The 25,624-nt window shown below is 37.0% G+C and overlaps 1 protein-coding gene across 5 annotated transcripts in view; it reads left to right on the forward strand.

Moving 5' to 3' along the window:
• The window catches only part of RAPGEF6 (Rap guanine nucleotide exchange factor 6), a 218,324-nt gene that overhangs the window by 145,308 nt on the left and 47,392 nt on the right, over positions 1–25,624 (forward strand). For all 5 annotated transcript variants that reach the window (XM_060008898.1, XM_060008900.1, XM_060008899.1 and 2 more), the window contains 6 exons: positions 4,388–4,552; positions 7,646–7,753; positions 9,404–9,607; positions 12,566–12,674; positions 20,743–20,983; positions 23,529–23,686. In XM_060008898.1, coding sequence (XP_059864881.1) covers positions 4,388–4,552; positions 7,646–7,753; positions 9,404–9,607; positions 12,566–12,674; positions 20,743–20,983; positions 23,529–23,686 — 985 coding nt within the window. The remainder of the gene's footprint in view (positions 1–4,387; positions 4,553–7,645; positions 7,754–9,403; positions 9,608–12,565; positions 12,675–20,742; positions 20,984–23,528; positions 23,687–25,624) is intronic.

A 25,624-nucleotide genomic window follows, 5' to 3' on the forward strand; every position in this document is an offset into this window, starting at 1 on the left:
GGAAGGGTAACATTGCCATTTAATATCAGTATGGAAAGATATTATTTAGAATATACCAGTCAGAATTTTCCTTCTCAAATTTATTGTATGATCCGTTGATAATGGGAATTAATTTCATCAAAGACAGCAATATTTAGAAACAAAACAGAAATTGAAAGGACCAACCATAAATGCATAAAGAATCCTAGATGAGTGCTTACTAGATCTCTGTGGCATTGAAATAGACATTAACTTCTCTGAACCTCAATTTTCATATCTGAAAATGGGGATGCTATGGCAGGGCTTTATTAGGGCTAAATGTGGCAAATCAAAAGCCTTAGCATGCTATAGAATCTGAGTATTACTACCCATATTGTTTTCCCTTCTCTAATTCCTTCTCTCCCCTATTCCTTGCCCCCTTGCCTTCCACTCTCCCATCTCCCTGTCTCTTTTATGACATGTAGATGTAAAATAGAGTAATTCTAGGTGCAAGAGAAGAAGTAAATGCATGACCTTTTTTTCTTTTCAAGCAAGTCTTGGTTGCAAAATAAGTACATGTGTTATTTTTCATTATAAGTGCAGAAGCTTTATTTAACAATAAGAGGGACTGGTGTCAGATAAGATATTTCTCAGGAGTCAGGCTATTCCTCAACACTGTCTTTTTCTTCTAAGTTGATAGGCGTAAGCTTTCTATGTAGAAAAAAATGAGTATATATGTGGACTGCCATAGACTATCTTTTTATGAAGACTCATAGTGAGCCTTATATTTTTATAATTTCTTTTTTCTTTTTACAAATTTATTTATTTTTGGCTGCATTGGGTCTTTGTTGGCTTTTCTCTACTTGCAGCGAGCAGGGGCTACTCTTTGTTGCAGTGCGCAGGCTTCTCATTGCAGTGGCTTCTCTTGTTGTAGAGCACGGGCTCTAGGCGCACGGGCTTCAGTAGTTGTGGCATGCAGGCTCAGTAGTTGTGGCTTGCAGGCTCTAGAGTGCAGGCTCAGTAGTTGTGGCGCACGGGCTTAGTTGCTCCGCAGCATGTGGGATCTTCCTGGACCAGGGCTCAAACCCATGTCTCCTACATTGGCAGGCGGATTCTTAACCACTGCGCCACCAGGGAAGCCCTGTAATTTCAAACTTACAGAAGAGTTGCAAGAACAGTACAGAGAACACCCTGACTCAGATTCCCCAGATGTTAACATTTCACTGCATTTTCTCCATTATCATCAGTCTTTTTCAACCGTTTGAGAGCAGTCTGCAAATGTGATGCCTCCTCACTCCTAAATGTTTCATTGTGTATATCCTAAAAGCAAGAACAGTCTCCTATATAAACACCATAGAAACCTTCAAGTTAGGAAATGTACATTGATAAAGTAAAACCATTCAGTCCACAGATGCTATTTAGATTTTCACCAACTATCCCAACAATGGCTCTTTTTTCCTTTTTGGTTCAGAATCTCATCCAGGCACACAGTTGCATTTAGTTATCATGTCACTTAAGTCTACGCCAGGAACAGTCTTTCCCTATTCACGTTCTCAGCAGTTTTAAAGAATACAGCCCTTACAGTCTGTACTATGACCCTCAGACAAGATCTATCCTGTGTTGCCTCATGCCCAGACTACAGTCATGCTTTCCAGGCAGGAATTCCACAGAAATAATGTTGTGCTTTTCTCAGTGCATCATTTCAGGGAGCATACAATGTCAACCTATCTCACCACCAGTGAAGTTAACCTTAATCACCTGGTCCTCTTGGTGTCTGTCAAGTTTCTTCACTTAAAGCCACCATTTTACCCTTTGTAATTGATGAGCATTTGGAGCATTGATGTTCTGGGATAGTGTCAGTATGTCTTACAAACCTCTATCCACCAGTCTTTACTTCGATTGACTACTCCGGCCTGTAATGGTGATTTTCTATTTCCATTACTTCTTCTACATTTATTGTCATTCTACTGTAAGAATGAGCATTCTCCCCTCTTTAATTATATTGTTATGGTCTCATGTATTGTATTCCCTTACCATCAGTGTTGTTCTGCTCATCAGATTGTCCCAGATTTGGCCAGTGGGACTCTCTTAAGGCTGATTCCTGATTCCTTTTGACATGTCCCCATCATTTTTTGAGAGCTTCATTATTATCTGGCAAAACGAGATGTTCCAGGCTCATCTTTCACTGCCCCTGCTTTGGAATCAGACATTTCTCCAGAGAGCCCTGGATCCTTCTAGTAGAGAACAGCATTAAAAAACCAAGATCTGGGCACTCTGTTCACTGCTACTGTGGTGTCATTGCTTCTAGAACTTTTCATCAGACAGAGGTAGGAAATATATGTATTTATTTACTATAAATTCATACACACCTATATCTTTTTATATGTATCTATTGATAACAGTCAAGAGTTCATACCAGTACTCCCAGTTCCAGTACTATACCACAAAGTTTTTGGTAGCCTTTTCCTTCCCCTACTTGTAAATACTTTATCCAACAGTGGCTCTTGTTATGCTCTGTATATTTACTTATTTGTTCATCATAACCAACCTCTACCATGCCAGCCATCTCCTTCACCTGCCCACTCTGCGTACCCTGTCACCCAGCATCCACCTTATTAGATGCTAGTGAGCAATTTGGTAACATGCTTCTGCATGACAATGGGACTTGTCTTTTTTTAAAAAAAAAAAAAGATTGATTTATTATTTATTTATTTTATTTATTTTTGGCTGTGTTGGGTCTTAATTGCGGCATGTGGTATCTTCTTGTGGTGCATGGACCTCTCTCTAGTTGTGGCGTGCGGGTTTTCTCTTCTCTAGTTGTGGCGCACAAGCTCCAGCGCACGTGGGCTCTGTAGTTTGTGGCACGTGGGCTTGCTAGCTGAGGTGTGCAAGCTCAGTAGTTGTGGTGCATGAGCTTAGTTGCCCCGTGGCATGTGGGGTCTTAATTCTCTAACCAGGAATCAAACTCGAGTCCCCTGCATTGTAAGGTGGATTCTTTGCTACTGAACCACCAGGGAAGTCCCAGGGACTTGTCTTTAAATACAGTTTTGAGGGCTTCCCTGGTGGCGCAGTGGTTGAGAGTCTGCCTGCCGATGTAGGGGACGCGGTTCGTGCCCCGGTCCGGGAAGATCCCACGTGCTGCGGAGCAGCTGGGCCCGTGAGCCATAGCCGCTGAGCCTGCATGTCCGGACCGCAACGGGAGAGGCCACAACAGTGAGAGGCCCGTGTACCGGGAAAAAAAAAAAAAAAAAAATACGGTTTTGAATATATGGCCTAGTCTCCACAGAGATCCTGCCTCAGTGATTTAGCTAATCAGAATAATGGCCTTTCTTTAACATGTTGATCATTTCCACCCCTGACTTAGCTATATATGATCTAAGAACCGCATTTTAAGTGAACTCAGATTGTGATTTGCCTTAATGATAGACCCAATTTGGTGTTCTTGGGGTATTTTGGAGGGTGGGAGAAGAATAGGAATGACCTGTGGTTGTCTTGTCCCTTAAATAGGTAATTCAAAGAGCCTTTCCTCTGACTTCCTTCTAGAGAAATGATTTACATACCTTATTAGCAGTGGGGTACCCTTTTTTATTTTTTAATACATTCTTAAATAAGAACACTGTTAGTATTAATCTATGTTTGCCATGCAATAATTCTGGCCAGTGAAATTCTTTGGATGAATGCAACAAATTGAAATTTGAGGTTATGGGCAACAGTTGGTTTTTATATTTGGCTTAACATCTGGTTAATTTCTGTATTTGTTTTGTGTACCCATTTTTGAAAATGCTGCTAAGGTAATAAAGTTTAACATTGATTCAGAAGCTCAAGAAGGAGCAGTAGATAAATGTTGTTTGCATTCCTTTTTATAAATTGGGAAACAGGCAAGGAGTTAAACTCTGAGTTAATGTAAAAACTATCTATAGAACTTCTGGTTCCTCTGGTGAACTAGAATGAAGAAACCATAGAAGAGGAAACCTCTATTCCCGGAAGTAACAACAATAAAACAAGCTATCTTGAGCTGCTATGTTGTTCCTATAGCCTGGGACAGAAGAGAATTTAAGGATGATTGAATTTGGAAGAAAACTTTATTTACTTCTTTAATTTAACTCTTACCTCTTCTTTCTCTTTACTCGCGACAGTCATTACATTATCCCCCCATTCCTATGATGAAATGCCAATAAAAACAACTACGGCCGAGTAAATGCTGTTGTGCATGTTTATTCCTCTGCCTTTTCTCTCTCTAAACCTCTGGGTGATGGTGGACTACAACCTAGAGAGACTACCTACTCCCAGTGCTGAGGGTTTTAAAGGTGAAACTTTACTTCAAGGACTTTGTAATAGAGTGGCTACAAAAGGAAGTAATCAATAGGAGTTCTTTGGTTCCTGAGCTACTTGTTTATTTTCTAATTCTTCCTATATTTTTCTTTTTTAGGCAACACCTGAGCGTCTCATCATGCATTTAATAGAAGAGCATTCCATTGTGGACCCAACTTATATAGAAGATTTCCTATTAACTTATAGAACATTTCTTGAAAGTCCTTTGGATGTTGGGACCAAACTATTGGAATGGTTTAAAATTGACAGCTTAAGGGATAAGGTTGGTTTTATAATTATAAAAGGCATGAAAGTGATTTTAAATTTTATTCCCCCAAAACCTTTTGCAACTGACAAATTAAATGTTTATTTTGATAAAATTCAGTTCACCTAAAAAGTTAGTGAATCAGCTCGGTGCTTTGTGACCGCCTGGAGGGGTGGGATAGGGAGGGTGGGAGGGAGGGAGACGCAAGCGGGAAGAGATATGGGAATATATGTATATATATAACTGATTCATTTTGTTGTGAAGCTGAAACTAACATACCATTGTAAAGCAATTATACTCCAATAAAGATGTTAAAAAAAAAAAAAAAGTTAGTGAATCAGTATAGACATATCTCTGCTTGGTTACTTTTATGACAGAATAAAATGTTAAAAGTGGATATTTTGCCTTTTAAAAGGCAAAAACTGAAAGCAGGCTGTGGTGTAGCTGTAAATTCAGAAGGTGGATGATAATATTTTTACACTTTATCAAAGTACTTGGTGGTTACTGAGGAGATCAATAAAACATTTAAAAGTCATTTAATAGTTTAGAAAGAATATCCACCAAGTAAATTTTTTTAAGAGGGCTTAGAAACAATCTAAATAGAATTAGAAATACATTGATTTTTGAGTTAAAGACTTTATAATCGTTTTAAAACAGTTTATCTTTTTGACCTTAATTTATCACTGCTGTAACTTATTTTAATCTAGCTTTGAGCTTTTTTTTTTTTTTTGCATTAAACATTGTTTGCTGTTATAAATAGATTATCTTACCTTATTTTATGGGGTGTTTGTACTTCCCATGGAAAGAATAGTGATACTGGTACATTACTACCAGTAAACTACCTCAGTAACAGGTAGGAAGTTAGTCATTTTAAGAAAAATAAAAGTAGGGCCATAGTAATTAATAATTGCCTGGTGTATCTTTCTGAGTTATACTTTAAGGGAAATAAGTTAGATGTAGTTGGACTGTGGAATTCTATCGTCTAGGAAACTCAGGTGTCCAAAACTACAGGTTTGCCTTCCCCCTGATTTTGAAATTATATATAGTTACTTATGTCGCTGAGGAAATAAAGGCATGCTAGAGAATGAACAAACATATGATTTAGGGACAACTTAAATATTCATGTGTAAAAGAATGAAGTTTGACCTTTATACCGTATTCAGCATTAACTCAAAATGGATCAGAAACGTAATATTAGAGCTAAAACTATAATAGTCTTCAAAGAAAAGAAGGGGTGAAAAAAAATCATGACCTTGGATTAGGCAATGGTTTCTTAGGTATGATACCCAAAGCTCAACCTTGAACAATGGAAAAAATAGATATATTGAACTTCATCAAAATTAAAACCTTTTCTACATTAAAGGTACTATCAGGAAAAACAGGACAACACATGGAATAGGAGAATATATTTGCAAATCATATGTCTGATAAGGGTCTAGTATCCAGAATGTATAAAGAACTCTTACAACTCAACACCAAAAAGACAATACAATTTAAAATGGACAAAGGACTTGAATAGACATTTCTCCCAAGAAGATATGTAAATGGCCAGCAATCACATGAAAAAGATGTTCAATGTCATTAGTCAGGGAAATTGCAAATCATAACCACAGTGATGGTTTTGTTCACTTCACACCCACTAAGATGACTTAAAAAAAGGAAAGGAAATAACAAGCATTTTAAGCGTGTTGATGTGGAGAAAATGGAATTCCCATACTTGCTTATAGTAATGTAAAATGATGTAGCTGCTGTGGAAAACAGCTTAGTGGTTCTTCAGAAAGTTAAACATAGAATTACTACTCCTGAAGCATATATCCAAAAGAGCTAATAGGTGTGCAAACAAAAGTTTGTAAGCAGTGTTCATAGCAGCACTATTGATGATGGCCAAAATGTGGAAACAACCCAAATGTCCATCAGCTGATGAATGGATAAACAAAATATGGTATACCATATAATGAAATATTATTCAGCCATTAAAAAAAATGAAATACTGATACATGCTGCAACATGCATAAACCTTGAAAATATTATGGTAAGACAAAGAAGCCAGTCATAAAAGATCACATATTGTATGAGATATCCAGGTAGACAAATCACAGAGACAGAAAAGCAAGTAAGTAGTGGCTGTTAGGGGCTGGAAGAAGGGTAGAATGGGAGGTGACTGCTTATTGGGAATGGAGTTTTCTTTTGGGGTGATGAAAATGTTCTAGAACTAGTAGTGGGGACGGTTGTACACAATTGTGAATGTGCTAAATGCCACTGAATTGTACACTTTAGAGTGGTTAAAATGGTGGATTTTATGTGTATTTTACCACAATTTTAAAAGTATATGACTTAAATTACTTATATTATTAGGCACTTTTTTTTTCCTTTTTTTTTTTTTTTTTAGATTTTGGAAAATTCTCTGGCTTATTTCTTTTGATCTTATTTTGGCTCCTCTGTCTTTTCTTAATATTCAGAAGCTTTTTATTATTATTAATATTTATTGGAGTGTAGTTGCTTTACAGTGTTGTATTTCTGCTGTACAGCAAAGTGAATCAGGTATACGTATACATATATCCCCTCTTTTCTGGATTTCCTTTGCATTTAGGTCACCACAAAGCACTGAGTAGAGTTCCTGTAGACACATTATTTAATTCAACCTCCATTTGTTTTTAACTTTTCTGTTAATCTGTGGTACAAAGTAATAAATCAGTTCACAACTTTGAAAGTACACAGTATTTACGAAGGAAGTTTCAGATTTTTATTACAATTTTGGTGAAACTAAAGCTAAAGAAACACTTTTGACATTTGTCTGCTCTTGGCGGCTTGTGTTTTAAGATACTGTCCAAAATATATATCCCATGTACTTCTTACATGTTAGTATACAGGCTTGTTTTTTCAGTGAAGGCGGTCTTGGCTTTCTCTGTTACTTGTGTACGTAAGGAAGCAAAAGCTCAAACTAAAACATGCCTCTCTGTTAGAATGAGCCTTTTGTGTGTGAGCAGGTGGGCAAAGGGATTAGCCATAAAGCTCAATTTCCCCTCGGTTTAAGACATGCTTTTGGAACCTACTTTTGCAGAAAGAATGCCTCTCGTATAATCGTATGCTGCCTCTTCCATGTTTCCGCAGGTAACACGGATTGTATTATTATGGGTAAATAATCATTTTAATGATTTTGAAGGTGATCCTGCTATGACTCGATTTCTGGAGGAATTTGAAAAAAATCTGGAAGATACAGTAAGGCTCAGAAGAATTTTATCTTCTTCAGAGTTTAGGGATTCCTACTAACCTCCCACCCCACCCCCGAAGAATAGCAACTCAGAACAGCTTTCATCTTCTCCTGTGTCTTGATTGCCTGTTCTGAGAACTTCTAAATCTGTATTCTAGACTTCTGTTCATCCTCTGCTACTTCAGCCCAAACAAAAATCATGCTTCTTCCACAGTCTTCACTGATTTAGTCATACAAATACACATACTTTATCAGATCTACTTTAGACTTTCTAAGTCTCCCTTCTGCATGTGATTTCACTTGTTCTTAATATACAACACCTACGATTAATACCCTCAAGGTCTTCTTAACTTTCATGGTAGCTATTTATAAATCCATTTTATTCTCCCTATTAGATATAAAACTTTGAACTGCAACTGGGTTATCTGCTCCAAGAAACTTGAAATTTTAGGAAGGAAATAATAATGCAGCTCAGGAGTCAGATTGCCTGAATTAACATTCAGACTTCACCACTTGGTGCATATGTGAACTTGGACAAGTTGTCCAACCTTATATGCCTCAGTTGTCTTATTTTATAGACAGTAGCCTCTAGATTGTTGAGATTGTTGTGAGGATTTTAGTGAGTTAATAAACATAAGAATCGGCCAGCAAAACCTGGCACATAGCACATTTTCAAGAACCATTGTTATTACTCATATAGTACAAGTGGGTTAAGTTGAATAAAGAGGGGGAAATTGGCAGATTATTTTGTCCCTTTCCTTACCTCTTGATTCCTGTAGCCTTTTCAGCAGCACATCTGCTCTATGTGAAATGGGGGGGATGAACAGGGAACTTGATTAAGAGGTCCATAGAGGCTCTTCCAGTGCTGGCTATGTAAATATTCAAGGGGCTTATGGAAAATAGAAACTGCCTTACAATCATGGGATTTTTTTCCCCCAGTAATCGAGTCAGTCATCAAGTATTCATTGAATTCTACTTTATACTCCAAGCTGTTATGTAGGATCACAACAGGTGTAAGACTTGGTTCCTACCCTGAAAAAAATTTAGCTTCTTGTTATAGACATGAGATTTACTTAGTACACTATTCGAGAATAGTTAAATATTAAACTGATTTAGAACCTGAAAGTTAGAATATTACTAAGTTTAAGGAAGATCTAAAATAATATAGGAAGATCTAAAATAATATAAGAATAATATTTCTAGAAGAGATGGAGACTTGAATGTGTCTTTGAATGTTAGACAATGTTGGGAAGGTGGTTCAAGTCCTTTAAGGTTTTAAATAAACGTTTAAAAAGATTCTGGTTTTATGTAACAGCCAGGAGATAAGCAAGATGGTAATAACATTATGTATTAGTAAGGTTCAGAAAATGAAGAAGAAATTTTTTTTGTCATCCCTCTCTAAATGAGACATCACTTTGAAATCTTTTCTCACCTTTTCTAGAAACTTTAAAAAAAATCATATTAAGAGATCTTATTCTTGAGAGTGCTCTAGGGTGGAATGTTTCCCTCCTTCAGTTTTATTTACCCCTATTTATATGTTCTTTATTTCCTCTATATTTTAAATATAGCTCTAATTCTAATAATTTTAGGTGATTTATAAAAGCCTATAGGAATAAATATATACATTTATATATACCTTACCCATTTCTACTTTCTAGAAAATGAATGGTCATCTCCGGTTATTGAATATTGCCTGTGCTGCAAAGGCTAAGTGGAGACAGGTTGTGCTGCAAAAGGCTTCCCGGGAGTCCCCTCTGCATTTCAGCCTAAATGGAGGAAGTGAGAAGGCATTTGGTATTTTTGTTGAAGGTGTAGAACCTGGTAGCAAAGCTGCTGATGCAGGACTGAAACGTGGTGATCAGGTAAGTAAATAACAACCACTTAAAGCCTTTTTATAAGTAATAGGTGTGCTACTTTTTCCCTCATCTGATATTTCTTCAAGTAAGCATGGTAAATTTTAGGAAGTATTTTTTAAGCTTCTTTTTAGAGGTATTATTTTTTAAATCGTTTATTTTAAAAATGTCTTTGTCATATATCCATTACTTTTAATGGTAAATTTGATATAGTACATCCAGAAACAGCATGGTAGTCTGGCCACTATCAACCTGAATGGTCCTGCATATCCTCCAAGGATTAGGACCTCTATCAGTTGGCAACTTCACAGTATTCCAGAAAGATCCATATGAGAATTAGCACCCTACCCTTGCATGCTGTAAAGGAGTAAGCACTTCTGTCTTTACTCTAAGTGGCCTAAGATTACCATAAATGATGGTTTTGGTTTAAGTAACGTTCATATGGTAACAGAACTACATCCATAAGCAGAGTGAGCTGGCTGAGGGACTAGGAAAAGGAAGGAGACACTGGGAGTAAGTTGATAGGAATTTATTCTCTCCATGTAGGCATTAGTTAACTATAGAACAATATATTTCAAAAATGAGATTACAGACAGCCTTTTTACTAAAAAATACAATTCCTAGACCCACCTCAGTCTTAGTAATCATATTAATCACATTCTACAGAGATGAAGACTGGAAATCTGTATTTTGAACAAAGCTCTCTAGATAATTCTCCTGTACACCAAAGAGTCTAGATAATTCTCATGTACACCGAAGAGTGGTTTCTCATCTAGCTGAATCACTTGGGAAGCTGAATTTGTTCCACTTAAAAATTTTGGTTTGTTCACACGTTCATTTAGAATGTGACTTTATTTTACTTTTAACCAAACCGTACTGTCATTTTTTTAAATTAAGAGGGCATTCACAGGGACTTCCCTGGTGGTTCAGTGGGTAAGAGTCCATGCTTCCACTGCAGCGGGCACAGTTTCAATCCCTAGTCAAGGAACTAAGATCCCACATGCCACGAGGCCAAAAAAAAGAGGGCATTCACATTATGAAAAGGTCTATACTTCAGGACAGTGGCTCTCAACCAGCAGTAATTTTGTCACCCAGTAGACATTTGGTGATGTCTGGAGTTATTTTTGATTGTCATGACTTGGGAATTACTACTGGCATCTAGTGGATAGAGGCCAGGGATACTGCTAAAGAGCCTACAACACCCCGTGACAAAGCAGCCACCACAACAGAGTTATCCAGACCAAATATTAATAGTGCAAGGGGTTAAGAAACTCACACATAATAAGTAAAACGTATATCGTAATAAAATATTTTAAAATTTAGAAAATGATGTAATTTTAGAAAAGAAACTCTGATATAATGTTTTAATGATTCCCTTCTTCCCATAAGGGAGTTTTATAGAATAGAGATTTCTGGACCTTACTCAGACTACTCATTAAGAATATCTAGTAGCAAGGAACCTGGAATCATTATATTTATTGTTCTAGTATTTTTTGATAAACATATTTAAGAATCTCGTTCTTCACAGGAAGAAAAAAAAAAAAGAAAAATCCAGTGGTTTCATTCCTGACAGAGGAGAGAAATTTATCATGTTTTTACTTCTTCCCTCAGTCCTCCCAAGTATGGTTGAAATTATCTGAGATTTTAGATCTAGATTATAAGTCATTTTTTAACATTATGGATGTTCTCTTTTAAGAGTACTTTGACATTTGCATTAAGTTTCATAAGCTTATTATTAACAGTCATTTAGATATTTGCACCTGCCTTACTGATTTCATCGATCACCTCCACTTCATCTACGCCCATATGTCCCCATTATTTTATCTCACGATTGTCTTCTAATACTTCTAGTACCTTTTCTAGTACTTTTTTCCAAAAGGGTAAATGAGTACTGTAACTTTGTGTCCTTACATGTCTTGATGATACTTTTTGTTCAATTTTCTATCACAGTCATTCTTCCCTCAGAACATTAAAGTCACAGAAAAGTATCACATCACTTAGTGTGGCTCAAAAGAAGTCCAAACCATCCTTTATTTTTCTTTTCCAGGTACCTCTGGTTCTTCTCCTCCCCACCACCACCACCACCACCAACCCCCACAGTGATCCTTATAGAGTCTTTGTTCTAAGTCTTTGGAATTCAGAATTTTCATGGGATCTTTTTTTTTTTAATCTATTTATTTATTTATTTATTTTCCTGGTACTAGATGATCCATTTCAGTATGTAGACTGAAGACTTTTTTGAACTCTGGGGATTTTACTTCTGTGACTTTTTTTTTCTTTTTCTTTTCCTAATATTTTGTTTCTCACTCTTTTTTATCCTTTTGAAATCTTTGTGTCAATCCTTGAGATCTGTCCTCTGTGCTGCCTTTTTTTTCTCATTGTGTTTATCTCTTTATCCTTCTTCCTTGGAATTAGTACTTTTTGAATAAGCTTCCTGATGATTCTGAGGTGCAGCCAAGTTTGTGAAGCCCTGATGTGAGTGATCAGCAGTGTCAAATGGAGCAAGACCCCATCACAATTGTGCTTGTTGCTTTTTTTTTTTTTTTTTTGGCGGTACACGGGCCTCTCACTGTTGTGGCCTCTCCCGTTGCGGAGTACAGGCTTCAGACGCGCAGGCTCAGCGGCCACGGCTCACAGACCCAGCCGCTCTGCGGCATGTGGGATCTTCCCGGACCGGGGCACGAACCCGTGTCCCCTGCAACGGCAGGCGGACTCTCAACCACTGCGCCACCAGAGAAGCCCAGGAGTGAACTTTAAAAAAAAAAAGTTTATAGTAGAGATTTAGGAAAATACCACAATACAGAGAAAAAAAGTTAGGTAGTAATTCCACTACTCACAGAGTTAACCATTGTTCACACACAGGTGCATTTTATTTAAGTTTTATTTTTTCACCATTAAACTTAAGATTGCAGAAATAACTAATACTGTTTTTGTCTTAATTTGTATTTTTCAAACACTTTTCTCAAGATAATGGAAGTAAATGGACAAAACTTTGAGAATATAACGTTTGTGAAGGCCCTTGAAATTTTGAGGAATAATACTCATCTTGCGCTTACTGTAAAGACCAACATTTTTGGTGAGTTTTGTTGTCAAAAACTATCTGAGCCCTTTTGTTTGGTGATACAAAAGAAAAGAATCACTACAGTGAAAGGGAGGTTAGTAAAAATACTTAAAAAATGTTTCTATCTAAGCTTTTTGAACATTTTTAGGATCTTTAGTGCTGAGATATAGTATTCTGTATTCTAGAATTTTTATTTGTATTTATTTTGAAATCTTAGTTTTAAAATAGGTGTACAACTACATTTAGTCATTTATGAAATGTCTACTGAGTGTCTATTATGTGCCGTACTTTGCCTGGAGATACTGAATGAAACTTAGATTGATCTGAATGAAACTGAGAAGTCATAGTAGGCTTTTTTTTCTCCCTGCTAATGTGCAAATGTCTACTTCTAATGTTTTAGCTAGCTTTCTGAAATAATAATATGAATGCCAGATTAGCTGTTTCATGGAAATAAATTGAGTAAAACATTGAATTAATTAATCAGTGAATTGCCAATTTTTAATAACAGTATACCTTTCTTTGTAAAAATATTGATTACTGTTCCTATAGTATGTTTTAATCATGTTACTATTTGAATGAAGCAAGGACTAAGCTTGTACTTTTAACTTAATCTACTATTTGGGTTTTTTTTTTTTTTTCAACTTTTGGAAGACTGTGACTTAGTTTGATTAGATTTCATAGGATTTTCTCTGAAATTCTGAGAAGGGCAACAGTAAAAAAAAAAAAAGTGTAGCAATTAAAAACTATCAAAGAAAATTTAAGAGTCCTTATAAAGTAGGAAGGAAGAAAATTCTCTACATCATTTAGGTTGAAATTTGAGGAATAAGAGTTGAATTTTAAAACTGTGCCTATGGAAAAGGACGTGTGTGTGTGTGGTTTTCCCCCCACTTTGACTCCTCCTTATCCTGCACTTAGTCATAATGAAAAATGAAACATTTGGTTTTTCACTCTTTTCACTTGTTCCCTTTCACTGAATTACATCATGCTAAATCTGGCATATAACAGTCTATTGGCAATTTCCAAATATTATATAAGTTTAGCATAGAATAAGTAAGCCTTAACAGTTTTCGGATTTCCTAGACTTTGGACTAGTATCTAGAAATATCGACTTTTGGGTTAAAATAAAAGGATTCTGATTTTGAAAAATATGAAAGCAGAGGTTGCTCTGACACTTAAAGCATATTGTTTAGTCTCTCTATTCAGTTTCTCCAGCTCTGTTTCATAGGGTTCTTTTTTTTATTATTATTTTTTGGCTGTTTTGGATCTTCATTGCTGTGCATGGGATTTCTCTGGTTCCAGCGAGCAGCGGCTACTCTTCATTGCGGTGCGCAGGCTTCTCATTGCAGTGGCTTCTCTTGGTGTGAAACACAGGCTCTAGGTGCGCAGGCTTCAGTAGTTGTGGCACACGGGCTCAGTAGTTGTGGCTCGCAGCCTCTAGAGCACAGGCTCAGTAATTGTGGCACACGGGCTTCGTTGCTCTGTGGCATGTGTGATCTTCCCGAACCAGGGCTCGAACCCATGTCCCCTGCATTGGCAGGTGGATTCTTTACCAGTGTGCCACCAGAGAAGTAGCATCAGTACCTTTACATTTTTTTGTTCCTGGCACATAATAATTACTAACTAGTATCAAATGTGGTTGTGTATAAAAACATAGAGGTAGTATAATGTAGTGGTTAACAACATGGACCCTGGGAGACAAAATTGATCTGAAGGCTGCAAGAGGAAAAGAAACCACAACCTCCAAACTCTTTGGATGGTGAGAAGCAATTGCCCAACAGAACCCTAGATTGGATGTTGCAGAGTGTGGGAGTTACGTGGTGCTACAGAAGGGGGCCCGTACCCTCAAGACCTCCTTCCTTGCCTCAGCCAGAGTGTAATCAGCCAACATTCTCCCCATGCGAAAAACACCAAAGAGTATCTCATAGAAATACTAGTAGAAAATTTGTTGAAATGGAGCATTTTAGTCTGGATGTGGTGCCTGGAATAAAGTTCCAGTAACTCTGGCATTATCATGAAGCAAAGTTGAGCGATTAGGTCATCCTGCATGGAATTCACAGTCAGAACACCTACAAAAAGACAAGCTGTGACCAGAAAACAGATTTGTTTAGATGATACTAGGTACTTGGTCATCTTGTGTTAATTAGAACTGACAGCAAGGGATCACCAGTTATAAGAGAACCAGGATTTTTGAGGGGTGATGGTAATGAGCTTACAGATTTTGGAGAAAATAGTTAATTTGAGGAGGAGAAGAAAACCATTTCTAGAACTCTGCACAGAGAGATATAAAAATCCATTCCTTAAAACAAGAACAGGATATTTGGAAGAAAGACAGTCACTGAGAAAAATACCTCTTGGGGTTATTTTAAATATGCAAAGACATATTTTAGTAGAAAAGACAGAAACATACAGTAGAAGGAATAGGTAACTTGAGAAAATCAACTTTATAGAGCAAAAAAAGACAAAATGCAATTGAGCACTATTCCAAGAGATCTAAAAGAAAAAGTGCAGAAGAAAGTATTTAGGAAACAGTGGCAGAGGCCATTCCAGAATGAAAGAAAGATGTGACTCCCAATTCAAAGGACCACCTATAATCTGAGCAAAATTAGTTTAAAAAACTTGTCTTCTGTTTCTAGTATTGACTGAGAACAACTAAAGGAGCTGGCTAGTGAAGAGCTACCTGCCATTGAACAGACAAGTTAGACCTTAAAGAGGTAAACTGGAGCCATATCTGCCCTGGAGCATTTACCAGTACAGGAAAAGCAACTGAGAGTGAGACTTTTTGGTAATAGGCTCCCAGGAAAAGGTGAAAGAGTTGGAATCCTGCACTTGTTAAAAGCACAAACTCTGGATGTGTCAAATCCCTTACCACTCATCCTGAGACTGTACCCCCGCAAAGGATGTTTTCTTTCCCAGGGCTATTTTCCCATCCATAGAACGTAGCTGAGAGAAGGAGCTGCTGAGAGAAGGTTCGTAGTGTAGAGCCTACCAAAGGCCAGAACACTCTAGCATAACAACATTTCTTCTTGATTGAGAACTTAAGTATCTAACTCCGAAGAGAATGTGGACTGTACTCTAGGCAACTCAGAAGAACCTCAAGTTTTGACCTGGCCCTACGTCTCCAGTACCTGGCAAAAGAAAATAGAAATCCTCTTTAGAAGATGCTAGCAGCAGCCTATTATTTGTAAAAATAAGTTTCCAAATACGGAGTCAAACAATCAAACATTGTGAGGCCCTCTTAAAAATCATTTTAAGCCAGAACCAACAGAAACAGAGCTGTAGGAGCTCCAGAATATCAAACACAGACTTTAAGGTGCTATTTGATACGTCCTTATGTCCCTGAAGATAAAAAGCAAATTAAGGATTCTAGTTCCGGTTAAGATGGAGTAAACACATGCTATCCTTCATCTCCCACTGAACTCAACAGTAAAACTTAAACAAAAATCATGATCCATCTATTTGAGAACTCAGAGAATTCAAAGTACCACCACCAGAAGTGAATTTACCTTTTTTTTTTCACTCCAGTATCCCCTGGACTGGACTCAAGGCAGCATGAAACCTGGATGTGAATATTATGGTGCAGACCTAGAAGGACCCTGAAGCAGCCTGACTTAAGGAATGGGAAAGGAAACTCCTAAAGCTCAGACAGAGGGGGAATTCCCACAGATTTTTTTTTTTCCACTCTTGTTTTCTCCATATTCTCAGGCCCCAGTCTCCAAGCAATCCAGTGGCATTGAGTGACAAAATGTTCCTCACCCTTTAGTGAAGCAGTGGCTCCAAGAAAACAAAGCCAGTGTCACTGCTTTTTTTCCCCACTCTCTCTGTCCCCCTCTACTTGGCTCCTAAGGCACTGCAGTGGACAGTTTCCCTCTAGAGGTCCAAAAAAGGAGGCCTAAGGAACTAGAAAGTACCAGGTTGATAATTAAGATGGAGAAAACAACCCCATAAAGTTGTTTATGAAATCCTGGGCTCACCCCCATCCTGTGGGTGCGTGAATCTGATCCTATTTAGCATATCATAGACTTTGAGAACTGGCCCAAGCAGACCTCTACTCAGGTCCCAGACTGACCACTAGGTGGTACAAAGTGGACAGATCTGTATAGCACTGCAGAGACTTTGAAAATTGAACACTGGAACCACAATCCGCAGAAGGCTAAACAAAAATACCAGCATTTCCCATAGGATGCAAATACGACTCAGAGTAATTTTAACTGTAACAAGGATTCGTCACAATTTTCTTTGTATTTATTTTGTATGGGGTTTGCTCAGCATTTGAATTTGTGCATTGTTGTTTGCTTATCAGTTTTAAAAATTTCATGGCCATTATTAATTACTACTGCCGCTTTTTCTTTCCCTCCATGTGGGAAATCCGTTACTTATATGTTAGAAGATTTGCATCCCATCTATCTCTTACATTCTGTTCTATTCTTCCCATTTTTTTCTTCTTTCAGTTTGGGTATTTTGTAATGACCTGTGTTTAAGAAAGTAATCCTATTTTCTGCTCTATCCAGTCTACTGATAAATGCATGCACTGAATTTAATTTTAGATATTTTTCAGTTCTGGAATATCCACTTGAATCTCCAGTTCTCTGTTGCACTTCTTCATCTTTTTCTTCATCTTTTCATCCATTTTATCTCTTTTCCTCTATATTCTTTAATATATTTATAATGGTTATTATAAAGTCCTTGTGTGTTAACTCTAACATTTGGATTATCTTTTATTCTGTTTTTCCCTCTGGCTATTTTCTTTGTGAGTCTTAAAATTTTTATTGTATGCTGTACTTTGTATATAAAGGAACCTTAGTAGTGAAATTAGTATTTTCTCACAGATAGGATTTGCCATTTCCTCTGTTTAATCACATAGGGTAAGGAGAATTGAGCTGGGTCAGGCTGGGTTGCAGAATTACTTAGACTGTGTCCATTGGGTTTCAAGTTGAGAGACTTGTCATGTGCTTGATGTAGGCCCCTCCTCTAATGGAACTTTGTCTCTAACCACTGAGAGATTGTGGGAAATTTCACTCTGCTTATTCAACCTTGTCCTCCTACCTCCTCCCCCACCTCCAATCTCTTGATTCAGAATCTGGTACCTTTCTGTCTCCTTTTTTTTTAAGTTTTTCCCTTCAGAGGTTTTGAGCTTAGCTCTTTAGCCTCCCACCCCGAGCAGATAAATCTGTTGTGTGTTTGCTGGAAGTCTCTCCCTGTTGTGTGACTTTGTCTCCTGAGTGCCATGAGATTCTAAGAAATTTCCAGCCTCATGCCTTGTCTTACTAATAGAGATATCTCATGAAAAAAAGTGACACTGCTTTGATGCCTCTCTGTATTCCAGTTTTCTTGCCAGTACTCGAAGCCATCAAAACTTCTCTTTCCTCTAGTAGAGTCCTTCTACCTGAGCCTCACCTTCTGTTTATATTTAGATCAGCAAATGTCCCCAGAGAAGAAAACAGCTGGCAATCTCAGTTTACCCTCTTCCTGCTTGAGTTTTTATTCATCCATTCCTCTTACTTTTCACAACTTTCTAACATCTTTAAAAATCCCACCACTCAGATAATTTTATTATTAACATTTTAATTGCTTAATAAAAGTAATACATGCATGTTTTGCAAATTATAATACTAAAGAAAGTCACCCAGTGGGACCATATTATGTACAATATTCTATACCTTTCCACAGCAGTTCATACAGGTGTACTTCTTGTGTAATTGTTATTGCATCGAATTCCATCACACTATTATCATAATCTATTGATCTGATGTCATATTGATGGATGTTGTAGGTTGTTTATAGTTTTTGCTATTTACAATGATGTAATAATCCTTTGTACTTATCTTTTATGTTTATATAGATATAGCTATAAGATAAATTCCTCACAGTGGAATTACTTTTATAGTTACTGCAGTTTTACTTTCTAAAAGTTTCCCCAATCTATGTACGCTTCATTCATCAATGTATAAGAATGCCTCTGCAGTGGGTATAATCAACTTTACAGTTTCTGATATACAGTCTTTAATAATGAAGGAAGTTGAGCACTTTTTTTATGTGCTAACATTTCTTCTTTATGAACAGTCTTCATTTGTCCATTTTTATGTTGAGTTATTCATCTTTTATTGATTTGTTTGAATGCCTTATAAATAAATAACAGTATCTCTTGGTCTTAAGGGTTGCAAATTTTTTCCCCAGTTGTCTTTTGACTTTCCTTGTTTGTTCATTTGTTTTGGGTTGTGTGTGTAAATACATATACACACATATATGTAGAGAGAGAAATCTTTAATCTTTGTGTAGTCAAATTTATTAAACATTTCTTTTATTAATTCTTGGACACCTTCATTTTTGGTTCATATATTATATCTGATATTGATGTTTAATGGTATTGTAATTATATTTGCTTACCGACATTAATTTTTGTCCCTTACTATTTTTTTTTAGTTTAACTCAATCATTTCTTTATCTACAAATCACAAGCTCTGCAGATTTTTACTTATATACACAAGTCCAGTGAAGATACAAACTACTTTTTACACTCTTGAGTCACCTTACATACACACTGCAGCCAGGGATATCTGCTGCCCAGAGATTTCCTGTTGCTCTTAACAGAAAATTCAGACACCTTACCATAGCATTATCAAGCCCTTTCTCTACCTTATTCTTCAGTCATCTTCATTTTCTTGACTTTTCCTTCTACCACAGGTACTTTAAACTTGAGATTTCCTCTACCTAGAATTAATCCTTCTTCTCCCTTTTCCTAGTTAAAATCAACTCACTTTACTGATCTCTTCTTAACACAGTGACTTAATGAACGACAATTTTCCCTTTCTTGCTCTCTTAACTAGTTCCTCGCATTATGTTCTCTCCATACCATATATCTTTGACTGACTGTTTCACGACAGGAGGAATCTGCAAACATCTAGAGTAGTGCTTGACATGTTCATAGGTCAGTAAATATTTTTTGAATGGATGAGTATCTTGATTTTAGCTCAAAACATTTTTATTTTTACCACGTGGCTTAAAATAAAGTGAAATTTTTTAAGATGACTGAAAATAATTTACTGTATTTTAATCAAGCAAGGATTTCCATTATCTTGAAGACAGAAACTGTGCTTTTCTTTTTTTTTGTTTGTTTGTTTGTTTTTTTTTTTTGCATTACACGGGCCTCTCACTGTTGTGACCTCTCCCGTTGTGGAGCACAGTCTCCAGACGCGCAGGCTCAGCGGCCATGGCTCATGGGCCCAGCCGTGCCGCGGCATGTGGGATCTTCCCGGACCGGGGCACGAACCCGTGTCCCCTGCATTGGTAGGCAGACTCTCAACCACTGCACCACCAGGGAAGCCCAGAAGCTGTGCTTTTCATAAGCTTGCCTGGATCTAGGCAAAGAGATTGCTGGAAAGGCAAATGCCCCACTGTGCTTGTACTTTCCTTAAGGATGAAGTAACTCACTAGACTTAGGATTGATAGAAAGTTATCTACAAATGCTTGATTTTTTACTTCAGACCGCTGTAGTGAATGCTTAGTAGCTTTCACTCTACAGAATTAAGTCTCACAGATGTTACCTTGAGGAAATTGTCATATATTACAAAATTTAGTACTGTTTGTTTCTGGTAAAAGCAGGTCCAGCAGAGCTCTTCCCATTTTGTTGATGGCTAAATTTTACAAAACAGGGCCTGACTTACAGTACTTATATCTCATCTCAAATGATGAGGGATAACATATAAATAATAGAATCTAAATATCTATTTCTATAAAATCTGGGTTGATTAGCAATTATATTATACTGCTTATTACTTAATAGGAACCTTGGGCTTTTGAAACATGCTGGCAATCTGCCTGCTTCATTTTTGTTTTCCCCAGTGAATTTCTTTTATCACTATTGGACAACATCGTAAGTACAGTCAGGTATAAAAGCTGAAAAATGGATATAGCTGATTAATAGAGGGTGAGTATAAATTTCGTAATGAAATAAGTTTTAATGGGTGAGGCTGTGAAAGGCCCAGTGATAGAAAGCAACTATGTTTATTTTTAAAATTTGTTGTGGATATAAAAACTTTCTAATGAGAAGAAAAGAAATGACACTTTTATTTATTTATTTCTACAGTGTTCAAAGAGTTACTTACTAGGACCGAACAAGAGAAATCTGGTGTTCCTCATATTCCCAAAATTGCTGAAAAAAAAAGTAATCGCCACTCAATCCAGGATGTACCAGGAGATATTGAACAGACATCACAGGAGAAAGGAAACAAGAAAATAAAAGCAAATACTGTTTCAGGTGGAAGAAACAAAATCAGGAAAATTTTGGATAAAACACGATTTAGTATCTTGCCTCCAAAACTGTTTAGGTAGGTAACAGCAATCTTAGTCATGTAGGCATTTTCCTATTCACTGTAAAGATTTTTGTGGGAGAAGGGAAGTTTGGGGTCAGTTTTGTTTTTTATACAACTGTTGCATCATAAAATCTACAAGCAATCCATAAATAAGAGTAAATTCTAAATGTCACCTCATCACTTCCAAGTAGTTACCATTGTTAGATTATGTATTCTTCCATTAGCCTTGTTTTGAATTTTAGAAAAGATTGCTTGTTTTATTCTATGAAATCTTTTTTTGTATATTTTTGGTCCAATATCAGTCCCTTCATCTACAAATTTGGACACTTTAAAACTTGGGACATATTCACTGATACTAGTTTTTTGTCTTTTTTTAAAAAAATAATTTATTTATTTTTGGCTGCATTGGGTCTTTGTTGCTGCGTGTGGGCTTTCTCTAGTTGCGACGAGCGGGGGCTACTCTTCGTTGCAGTGCGTGGGCTTCTCATTGCGGTGGCTTCTCTTGTTGTGGAGCACAGGCTGTAGGCACGCAGGCTTCAGTAGTTGTGGCTCACGGGCTCTAGAGTGCATGCTCAGTAGTTATGGCGCACGGGCTTAGTTGCTCCACAGAATGTGGGATCTTCCTGGACCAGGGCTGGAGCTGTGTCGCCTGCATTGGCAGGCAGATTCTTAACCACTGTGCCACCAGCGAAGTCCCTGTATTATTCTATTTTAATTTCAGTAAAAGTACTACTATCTTCTTAAAAGTAGGAATCCTGTATTCCTCTGTGCCACAGTGCTCACCTTTATTACCTAATTTAATCTTTGCCATAGTCCTGGGGGATCGATAGTATTATTCACAATTTTGGAGGTAACCAAGGTTCAGAAACAGAAAGGAATTTCCCTGAGGTCACACAGCTAATAACCCAGGTCTGTCTGACATAGCTTGCTCTTGACACACTTATCTTTGCTTTCTTCCGTGTCTTCATGCTTCTCCCTGACTTCTCTCTCTCCGTCTTATCCTGGCTCTCATCCTTGTCTGGCTCCTAACAGTCCTTTAGCTGTTTATTTAACAGTCCTCTAAACTCCATCTTACATAGTTTCCTAATCTGCCTGCATCCTATTTTTAACTCCTAACATATTCAGGAAGTATCCCATATCACTCAGACCTTATTAATCCATCCCAAGATAATAGGTAAGTATTCTGTGATAACTGTTTGTATATGTAGCAAATACTGGGTAGAATGCTACACTGAAAAAAATATAGATGGGAATTAATATTAACCTAAAGCATTGGTTTTAACCAGTTAAAACCAATGCTTAGAACTAAGTGGTATTTTGGTTGTTGATGCTGACGGAAGTCTTCATTGCTGTCCTATGTTTGTATAGGATTGTTTTGCTTATCCTGTGTTTTATAGAACTTTTGGGGATATCTAAACCTTAAGTGACAGGGTTACATTTATTTGTTATTTTTTCTCTTAAATGGTTTTAGAATTGCCTATTTAACACCTCTAAAATATTTTAAAGAAAATATTATATTTGCTTAAATATGTCCATTTAATTGATATTTGTTTTTGAAACTTTTACAGGCAGTTAACTTTCGATGACTTGCTTTCTGCTTTGGTTTTGATGTTCTCATCTAGGGAACAGCCAAACAACTAGACTTGAGAGATCACACAAGAAATAATATACCCTTAGAATAAACTAGACTGTAAAATTCTTTTTCTTCTATTTTCATTTTTGGTCCTCTTTTTCCTTCTCCTTTCTATTTGTCACATATTGCTCTTGTTGTTTGTTGCAATTTTCTATGTCGTCTTCCTGTTTTCTTTTCTCTGTACTTGCTGGTTTGAGCAGTTCCCAGGTTACTCATATGTTTAAAGACCTGTCTTATTTTGTCAGTTGAACCTGGCCCCATTGTTTTCTACAACCTGCCATATTTTTGGCTTGGGTTCACACCCAACTCCATCCTTTGCCTAGAAGGTTACCAAGCTTTTCGGTCAAGACGATGAACCTTGCTGCAGCCCTGTGCATTGTTGGGTGTATATATGTTAGTGTCTAATGAAACTGGCAGACCTCAAGGACTCCCCACTCAGGTTCATTTTCTCTACCAAAACCAGCAGAAAGTAAATATGAAATACAAACATTACAATGTACATTCCACCCTTGAACAATGCAGGGGTTAATTCATGTAAAATTTGTAGTTGGCCCTACATGTCTGTGGTTCCTCACATCTGCGGATTCAGCCAACCACGGACCATGTAGTACTGTAGTATTTACTCCTACTGAGAAATATCCGTGAAATATATATAAGTGGACCTGCTTAGTTCAGTCTGCATTGTTCAGATGTCAACTGTAGTAGAATTACCTAGATGTGTAAGTTAAATTTTATTTGAGTGTAATTGTTAAAAAATACTTTATTGCCATTTTCATTATTACACTTGTCCTATTTTTTAAATTGCTGTACTATTTTAAAATCATTACTTTGAATTGGTCCTATTATGCCTTAGTGCACAGAGAACAGAAATGTTTACTGTTAAGACCCCTCAAATACTTTAAAGTGATATATTACATTCTTTTGAAGTGATGTAGGCCTGAGCCAATCACAGGACGACAGCATTGTGGGAACGAGACACTGTAGGCACAGTTTGGCCATAATGCCTATCCCTGGAACACTCTCATCCAGCAGCCCTGATCTCCTGCAGCCTACCACCAGCATGTTGGATTTTTCTAATCCCTCAGGTAATTTTTGTTTATTTTATTCAGCCATGTTGGTACCAGATAGATAAATAGGTGGTTGAGCCTTGTGCAACAAATACTGGATTTGCTTGCAGTCCTCTTTTCTCACCTCTATATTTTGACTTAGTGCAAAAAAGCTAAAGAGAACATTATGTCTTTTTGTCTAACCTGGAGTGGTGGTACTTCCATTATGAAAGAGAAGTACGTTATCTGTTGGTAACCCTAATCAGAGCAATGGAATGAAAGCAGAGATACTTCTTCTCGGTCAAGAGACATGTTACCCAGAATGTGGAAAGGAATAAGACAGATAGATTATTTTAGTCTAAGTTGTCTGACTTAACTTTCCTCTGTGATGTACAGAAATGTGTTAGTAGTTTTCTAGAAAGACTGATTTTTCTCTCCACCACCTGAAGCTAAAGTTGTTTTTGTTATATACAGTATTATTAATTAAAGTACTATGTCATCTTTTTCATTGGTGTTCAGACTTTCATTGTGGGACATCGTTTATTTTTCTGCATCTGTTCATGCTCAGAGGCAGAAATTGTCATCTAACTATGTAACTTCAAAGGAACGCTTTGAAGAATTATTTATATATCCACCATTTGAGTGGATTTGAGATGGCTTTAAGTAAAAGACACATACAGTTAAAAACTGAAATATATACTTGGGTCCAAGGAGAGGAGGGAAAAAAACACCTCTACAAAAATGTGTCCATTTGCTTAATCTTTTGTTAAGTTTTCTGTTACATGCAGCTAAGCTCATTTCTACTTGATAAAATTGTCAAAAGTTTATAAGCCAAATTTCTTGCTGTGGTAAGTGAGAGCTCTCATAAACTCACCACTACTTATATCTCCAGTCTCAGGTTTCAACGTTTTAACCAATCCATTCTCCAAATTTTATAACAATATAAAAGGTGCTCTTATAACATTAAAAAAAAAAAAACCTCTACAAAGATGGGCATAGTTGTGATTCAGCTCCAGTTTTGACGCTAAATCTCTATCAGCTAGTGGGAAAAGGGAAGAACTCAATTATATAAATCTCAGCATTAGATAGGAGGAAGTATAAATGTAATAGTAAAGTTTATGTTTTAATACAGCAACATAAATTTAAAATGTAAGGCATAACATAAAAACACAGTAGAAAGTTGTTCTGCACATTGTTTCTTCCTTTTTATTTCAGTTGCTTCTTCCCCTCTTTAGAGAGATTCCTAAACCCAATAATCTGTCTTTGATACACCCTACCCTCTATGTGACCACCAGTGTTATTTCTAGAGTGAAGGTTTCGATGAGTCGTTACTTGGCTTAGAAATTTCTAGTGATTTCTATTAGTTCCGGGTTCAGTCATGAGATAGAAACCACTCCATATGTTGAATATCAGAAATTGTTACCAAGTATAAAGTAAAGTGTTCTATGTAAAAAGGTAAAAAAGCAAGCACGAAGGCATCACAGGAAACTGCAAACTGGATTCAGCTTCTGGCACTTGAAAAAAATGCCACTACCAGGGTGAAGGAGTGTTGCTTGAGTGATACTAGAGCCAAATACCCAGAAGTAAGAACATAAAGCAGCAAGTCTCTTCTTCTTCTAACCTTGCAGTCTACCTCTGGTGCCCTTTTTTGGCAGAACCTAAGAGGGAGACAATTGGCAAAGAAGAAATGTGGTTTGCAGAGTCCCAGTCCCATTGTGGCAGGGCAGCATGGGTTTGGAGCCTAAAGACAATAGCTTAATAACTGTTGGTATCCAATTTTTAAAGCATAATTATCAACCCCTTTTCTAGCCTCCTGTTCTGCCATTCTCCCCGCTGTTACCTCTTCTGTCTTTCCTGAGTATGGCATGTACCTTCAGAACTCTCTTTGCCCATGTTGTCTGCCACCTTTGGTGTTTTCTCCCTGCATATCCCATGAAATGTTTCTTATTTCTCAATGCTGAACTCAGTTGTTACCTC

Source organism: Delphinus delphis, chromosome 3 (assembly GCF_949987515.2).
Source record: "Delphinus delphis chromosome 3, mDelDel1.2, whole genome shotgun sequence".
NCBI lineage: Eukaryota > Metazoa > Chordata > Mammalia > Artiodactyla > Delphinidae > Delphinus > Delphinus delphis.